The following is a 7,765-nucleotide window of genomic DNA, read 5'->3' on the forward strand; positions in this document are numbered from 1 at the left end:
AAAAAAAAAGAAAGAAAAAAAAGAAACTTGGTCTGTGGACTACGCTGGCCTTGAACTCGGAAATCCATCCGGCCTCTACCTCCTGAGTGCTGGGACTAAAAGACATGAACCACCACCACCCAGCTAGATTTACCACTTTACTTTATGTGTTTGAGTAGTTTGCCTGTGTGTTTGCATGTGCACCACATGTGGTGTCTCAGGAGGTCAGAAGAGGGTATTGGATTCTCTGCAGTTATAGATGGTTGTGAACCACCATGTCAGTGCTGGGAACTAAACCAGATTCTCTGCCAAGGTAGCAAATGCTTTTAACTGCTGAGCCATCTCTTTACCCCCAGAAATGCCAGATTTAATATTCTGATCCTTAGCCAGGGGTGGTGGTGCATGTCTTTAATCCCAGCACTCAGGAGGTAGAGCAAGGCAGATCTCTGTGAGTTTGAGGCCAGCCTGGTCTGCATAGTGAGCTCCAGGACAGCCAGGGCTGTTATGCTCAGAAACATTTTCTGTGTATGTGTTGGGGGACGGTGGAGGTGATCCCCTTTAGTCTACACCATAAGATTCTTTATCTATGCCTTCTTATACATAAAACAGAACTCAGAGGATTGAGGATTTGAGGACAGATGGACAAGAGGATGGAGCAGAGAAGTATCAATACGCACTAAATGTCAAGAAACATAACCAAAGACTCTTACTCTCAACCCATACCCTTCAAGACATGGAGAAAGAGCAATTGAGTAGGAGTTTCCATTACTTATTCTTCAGCAAAAAGGTTTTATTCACAGTCTGAGCAAGCCAGTCAAATATAGCAAAAAGGACAAAAACTGAAGAATTAGCCTCTTGCTAGGGCTTAATTAATTTTAATGAGCTTCTGAACCAAAAAACGCATGAGTGCTATCATTCAGGGCAAACCATGCAGGAGCAGCAGGGAGGCAGACCCAGACACAAACTGGCATTTTCACTGCTGGTAGTAGTTTGCAGAGTCTTGCAAAAAAAATCTTGGTGTCAATTCCTTCTTATTAACGAACATTAGGGTGGCTCCTTTGGGTCTTAAGGTAGCATCTTCCAACAGTATCTCTGTATACATCAAGCCCTGGGGTATAATCCGGGTATTTCCGTGTTTCCCTTACAGACATGCCAAGTGGGTAATTTTTTCCTGGTCCCTATCAAAGCCTATACAACCACCTGCTCAAGCAAGGTCCCTACAATCTTTCCTAAGACCTGGTAATCATTGGTCCTTACCTTCAGTTCCCTTCCCTTAATCAAGCCACTGAGCCAGGTCAACCTGCAAGGAGTCAGAGAAAACTCCCTGAACCACTCCCAAATGAGGTAGTCATAACCTTTTGTTTTCTTTGTTCAGGGAGATAGAAAATAATGCTTCTGATGGAGTCTGAGCCTTGGGGACATCTCACATTCAGAATTGACCTGTCTGTACCATGAACTACAATAATAACCCAAATTTATCCTGTGGCCTTCTGCAAATGATAAACATGGAAGGCAGAGCTATATACAGTCATACATAGGTCTAGCTTGAGGCCAGAGGATCAGACATCAGAAGTGATAAACCACGATGGAAGAAGAGGCATGAGGCTGTTCCTCTGCCAAGTAAAGCAGAACCACAACTGCCAGAGGATAATCACTCGTCCAACTTCTAGATACATGACTGTTAAAACTATAGTTGTTTTCTCCACGGAGACCAGGACCACAACATCACACTTCTAGCCCAGCCAGTGCCCTCTCACTTGAGGTATACAATTTTTATCTGATGTTAATTATTCTTCCCTAAAAATTATTTAGAAGCAGGGCGGTGGTGGCGCACGCCTTTAATCCCAGCACTCGGGAGGCAGAGGCAGGCGGATCTCTGTGAGTTCGAGACCAGCCTGGTCTACAGAGCTAGTTCCAGGACAGGCTCCAAAGCCACAGAGAAACCCTGTCTCGAAAAACCAAAAAAAAAAAAAAATATTTAGAGTTGGAGAGATGGTTCAGTGGTTAAGAGTACAAGTGGTTCACAACTGCCTGTAACTCTAGTTTCAGGGAAGTTTATGTCTTCTTCTGGCCTCTGCAGGTGTTCACGTGTGAGGCAAACACATTTACTCAGGCATGAACATATACACATCAATAGATCTTTAAAAAAAATTAATTAGCTGGACAGTGATGGCGCACGCCTTTAATCCCAGCATTCAGGAGGCAGAGACAGTTGGATCTCTGTGAGTTCAAGCCCAGCCTAGTCTACAGTGCTAGTTCCAGGACAGGCTCCAAAACTACACAAAAACCTTGTCTCCAAAAACAAAAACAAACAAAAATATCATCTCCCCAAAAGAGCTACTAAACATAGTTTCAGCCACTCAAAATTTCCCACAATCAGCCCTTCTACCCTAAGCCCTGACGTCTATTTTTACTTTCTCATTTTATCTTTCAGCTCTAGCTCTTGTCATTTAGAAAAAAATAATAAAACAGAAGCCAGTATTCTCAATAAGAATTTGAGTTGATAAGTCTGGACAAATACCATTTTGACAGCCCACTCCCAAGGATGCTTTTCTTTGCCAACCCACATTCCCGGTGTGCCATGCTCACAAGGGGTCCATTCAGAACCAGGGAACACCCACTCGAGGCAGGAAGAAACTGCAGTTCATCTCACGTGCCACAAAGCTCTCAAGCATGCCCCCCCCCAAAGCTCCTTTCATGAACCCCTCTTCCTGGCCAAAAAAAAAAAAAAAAAGTGTCCATTGTTCTCAGGGGAACAATGAGGTAGCCCATGCCAGCAGCTAAGAGCACAATCTCGGCAAGGGCTGCTCCCAGCCTGCTGACATCTTGGGTTGAGGAAAAATTCACACTGTCTGCAAAGAGCCTGAAGGAAAGCGGGAATGAAAAGCCGCCCTCACAGGCTGTACCAACAGAAGATATCTGAAGAACTCTACAGGGACAGCCTCATCGTTCAAGTGACACCAAGGAATTTCTTACCTACTACCCTTTCCAGACAGGGCCCACTCTGCAGCTGAAGCTGACCTCAAACTCTTCCTTCACATTATAGGGATTATAGGCATGCTCCCCACCACATGGCACTGACTCCTTCTCAATTAACCTAAAGAGGAGGTACTAAGGCTGAGTTGTTGCCGGATAGGCAGGATTACCCACATAGCAGCTAGAGACTCTATGATGGGCTCCGACTATGCCCACAGCATGGCCTGGAATGGCTCAGACCCAACATTTGTGCCACTGTACAGAGGCTTTGAGAATTCAAACCAGGTTTGAAGTGGACAAGGTATAGACCACATCTTCCACATACTTTGCAAGCCTATGTAGCTCTTAAAAATTTGTTTTTAGATTTACTTTATTTCATGTGTATGAGAGTTCTCCTGGCATGTATGTCTGTGTGCCACATGCATACCTTGTGCTCTCAGAGGTCAGAACAGGGATCTGAAACTGAAGTTACAGAAGGCAGTTGCGAGCCACCATGTAGGTGCTAAGAATAAGAATTTAACCTGGGTCCTCTATAAAAACAAGTGCTCCTAACTGCTGAGCCGTCTCTCAGTCCTTGCGTTATTATAATCAGAAAAGAAATTCCTTTAACATAGACCTTCCAGTCAGGCTGGTGGCACACACTTGTAATCCCACCATTCAGTAGACAGAGGCAGGAGGATCATAGTTCAGAAGCCAGTGAGACTGTGTTGGGAGTATTATTTTAAGGTGTATCACTTTTGTTTATGTTGCATTTGTTTAATTCTGTGAAGCTGTGTTACTGTGCCTGACTAAAACACGTAACTGTCCAATAAAGAGGTGAACAGCCAATAGTGAGGCAGGAGAGAGAAGTAAGGAGGGCTGTCAGGCAGGATAAATAGGAGGAGAAATCTGGGAAAAAGGAGGATGACTCCAGGGGCCAGCCACCCAGCTACACAACCAGACATGCAGTAAGAAAGAAAAGGTATACAAGAATAAAGAAAGATAAAAGCCCCAAGGCCAAAGACAGATGGGATAATTTAAGAAAAGCTGGCAAGAAACAAGCCAAGCTAAGGCAGGGCATTCATAACTAAGAATAAGCCTCTGTGTGTGATTTATTTGGTATCTGGGTGGTGGGTCCCTCAAAAAGAGCCAAAAGAGTAAGAGCAAAAACAACCAACAACAAGACTATCTCCAAATAAGTAAATACTTTTTCAAGCTTGTTTTACAGGTGAGGAAGTCACAGCTCCAAGAATAAAGTCAAGCCTTACCTTTCCAAATCCTGTACCTATACAGCCCTGGTTCTTAAGAGTGGGCTGAATTTTCAAGCTATTGTTCAATGCCAAGGAATCAAAAACAGAGTCTCATGTGTGCTAGGCAAATGTTCTATCACTGAACTACACCCCCCACCCTTCATCTGTTTTCCCATAGGCTCACCAGCTAATAAGTTGTCTGTTCTCTACAGATAAATATGCTCAAATCAAATCCTGTTTTCCCAGTAAAAGCTCTTTATGCCCCTGGTGAATAAGCTTGTTACATGTCTCTGCCAGATACTACAAATATCTAGCTCACTGTATCAGTTCAAGATACTTCTGGTCAAAATTAATCCATGTAAAACATTCCAATAACCATTGGAACAAAGCCAACCAATACAGGGTTTATTCAGAGGGTCATACCAAAACCTAAGCAAGCAATGTATCCTTCAAAACTGCCACTCCTTGCCTAACAGATTAGTATCTGGCTTGCTGGGGTACAAAGAGTTCTATGGAATTCATGTGCTACATGAGCGACAGCCTTCAGAAGTACAGGAGAGTCCAGAGGGAAAAGAGAGCTCAAAGAGGGCAAAGGAGTCAAGGGCCACCAGATGAAAGGGAAAGAAAAAAGAGATTTACCTCTCCATGGTAAGACTGGCGTGGAACAGTCAGCCTAGAAACCTGGGTCTGTGTATCAGAAGGACACCCCTGAATTTGTAAAAGTTTCAACCAAGAGCCTCCATGACAGGGCTGCTGGGCTGGGGTGGAGAGTAGTTAAGTGCACTTGTGCTTCTTCCAGAGGATCTGATCCAAGTTCAGTTACTAGCATGCACGTGGCAGCTTATAACCATCTCTAATTCCAGTTCCAGGGAACTTCTGGAACTGGAATTAGAGATTTCAGTGGGCACACATGACACATACATGGTACACATACATATATGTAGGCAAAACATACACATAAAATTTTAAAAAAGAAAAATGTACTTGTGGGCAGGTTTCCAAGCTTACTCATTAAGAGTAATATTTCCAGGCGAGAATGATGGCCACTGAATCTGACAGCTGCTTCTAACATCTGAAGAACCAGGCACATATGTGGTAGTCATATATACATGTGAGCATTCAGGTCAGCCCCATCTCAATAAATAAGATACAACAAAAAAGGAAAAAACATCAAAACTAAAATAGAAGACAGGAACCCTTCCTCGTTCTTGTTTTTACATGTAGTCTCACCTTGATGATTTCTCCACTGGAAGCTATTAAATCTGTGGGAATGCTCACTCGAAATGAGCGCCCAACAACAGCCGTGCCATCAGGAATGCCAACCACAGTGGGAACAGTCTCATGGAAGTCTGAAAGCACTGAGTGCATCGATGCCTCGAGCTGGTTCTTCCAGTCCCTCACGGCCTCTGAGGGTTCACTGGGCCAGTGGGACTGAGCCAGAGCCACAGAGAGTAGGAGAAGAAAAGTCCTTCCCCAGACGGGGTGCAGTAGCCAGATGCCCACAGACATCCTCGTCCCAGGCTAGTGTTTGCTCAGGCCAACAGTCGCTAAGGAAGGAAGGAAGCGATGTGGTCCCAGGCTGGGTCCTCACCCCCTGGACACCTGCTCCATCCTAGAGCGCCCACAGCCTGAAAAAAAAAGAAGAGCAGGTTCAGTCATCAGCAATGCTGCTCCTGTCAAGACTGCACACTTCCCAAGTATTCTGCCAAGAAGTTCTACCTGAAGGACAAGTTTCTTATTCCTGTGCTCCTCAACAACATGCAGCTGCTTTACACTGGAAATGATTGGTTTCTTAAGTGTAAAATAACACTTATTTTGAAATTTTATATAAAAACAAGATGAAAAACACCTCACTACTAACTTAAAGGGATTGTACATACTGAAACCATAGCATGCTGAATCCCAAGAACTAACATAGGACTTGTTTATCAAGTGGCTGTGGTCTTTCTTGCCCTCTGTTCCTAGCAGAGTCATACTAAAAATCTGTTTTCCTCTCGCCCTATAGACTTCAGGGAGTTTAAGACTTACTTCCTCTGAGCTAGCAGTCACACAGATGATGCCTCATGGGACCTGTGGATGCTCCTAGGTAATCACAGACATGAGCAATTTCCCACTAAAGACAAAGAGCAAAACCTGCTGTTAACACCATGCTAGGGGATGGTCTATGCGTGCTTCTGCATGTGCATGTGTGTGTGGCACTTTTTAACCTAGGTAATGCAAACAAAGTAAATAAACTTCTTATAGAAAACAAGGCCACTGAAAAGGAGAAACACTAAAGACAATGCAAATCCAAAGCAATTAGTTCCAATGGGGTTTCTGCTATTAATTTTCTTATTCATTACACCTTTTAACTAAAATTAAAGAGATAGAGTCCAATCCCTGCCCTCAAATGAAACAAAGATAAGAGTCATGTCCAGTAGTCAAACATAAAGCTAGTATGTTTAAGGCTGTTAAGACAATGGACTAGAAGGGGAGACTCACAAACCAACTTCCAAGGCACTAGAATAAGCAATTATCTAAGCAAACAACCAAAGTTAAGTTCCTTCCTCAGTTCTCTATATACACAAGAGAAACTACCAAATTATAGATACAATGTAAAAGACAGGCTTTTTGATACCTTTAGAATACAGTAAAAACTCCACCACTTTTAATCCCAGCACTCAGGAGGCAGAGGCAGACAGATCTCTGTGAATTCAAGGCCAGCCTGGTCTACAAGAGCTAGTTCTAGGGCAGCCAGGACAGTTACACAGAGAACCCTGTCTTGAAAACAAACAAACAAACAAAGAATATAGTAAAACTACAAGGAAAAAAAAGACATTAAACTGTATAAAACATCGTAAAGGCAATTAACTGGGACTAGAGATGGTTCCTCCATTAAGAGCACTTGTTCTTTTTTTTTTTTTTTGGTTTTTCGAGACAGGGGTTCTCTGTGGCTTTGGAGCCTGTCCTGGAACTAGCTCTGTAGACCAGGCTGGTCTCGAACTCACAGAGATCCACCTGCCTCTGCCTCCCGAGTGCTGGGATTAAAGGCGTGCGCCACCACCGCCCGGCCAAGAGCACTTGTTCTTGTAGAGGTCCTGAGTTTGGTTCCCAGCACCCACACGGTAGCTCACAACCATACATAACTTCTATTCCAGGAATCTGCCATCTTCTTCAGACCTTCACAATGTACAGGGCATGCACACGGTGTACAAACATGCATGCTGGCAAACATCATACACATCAATCTTTTTGTTTGTTTTAAGACAGGGTTTCCCTGTGTAACCCTGGCTGTCCTAGAACAGCTCTGTACTCCAGGTTGGGCTCCAACTCAGAAAGATCCACCTGCCTCTGTCTCCTGAGTGCCGGGATTAAAAGTGTGTGCCTTTCCCCACCCTCCAAATCCCCACCCCGGCTCACATTCACCTTTTTTTTAAAAAGACAATAAATTGGATTTCTGGGGAAATGGCGTAGATACTGTTTTCTCCAATATTTTCCACAAAATACAATTAAGAACCCTATATGCTATATATGATATAAATGAATATAAAAAGTGAACAAAGGGCAAAAACTAAGGAACTCAGAACAAGGCTCACAGAAGC

The 7,765-nt window shown here is 43.6% G+C and overlaps 1 protein-coding gene across 8 annotated transcripts in view; it reads right to left on the reverse strand.

The window, feature by feature from the left end:
• Positions 1-7,765, reverse strand: part of Dag1 (dystroglycan 1) — a 69,524-nt gene that overhangs the window by 12,736 nt on the left and 49,023 nt on the right. For 6 of the 8 annotated variants that reach the window (XM_005347892.2, XM_026779018.1, XM_005347891.2 and 3 more), the window contains one exon: positions 5,415-5,812. In XM_005347892.2, coding sequence (XP_005347949.1) covers positions 5,415-5,693 — 279 coding nt within the window. In that variant the 5' untranslated portion in view covers positions 5,694-5,812. Of the gene's footprint in view, positions 1-5,414; positions 5,813-6,212; positions 6,298-7,765 lie in introns of all 8 variants that reach the window. The other 2 variants (XM_026779017.1, XM_026779015.1) reach the window with 1 other exon arrangement.

This window comes from Microtus ochrogaster, chromosome 5 (genome assembly GCF_000317375.1).
Source record: "Microtus ochrogaster isolate Prairie Vole_2 chromosome 5, MicOch1.0, whole genome shotgun sequence".
NCBI classification, from domain to species: Eukaryota; Metazoa; Chordata; class Mammalia; order Rodentia; family Cricetidae; genus Microtus; species Microtus ochrogaster.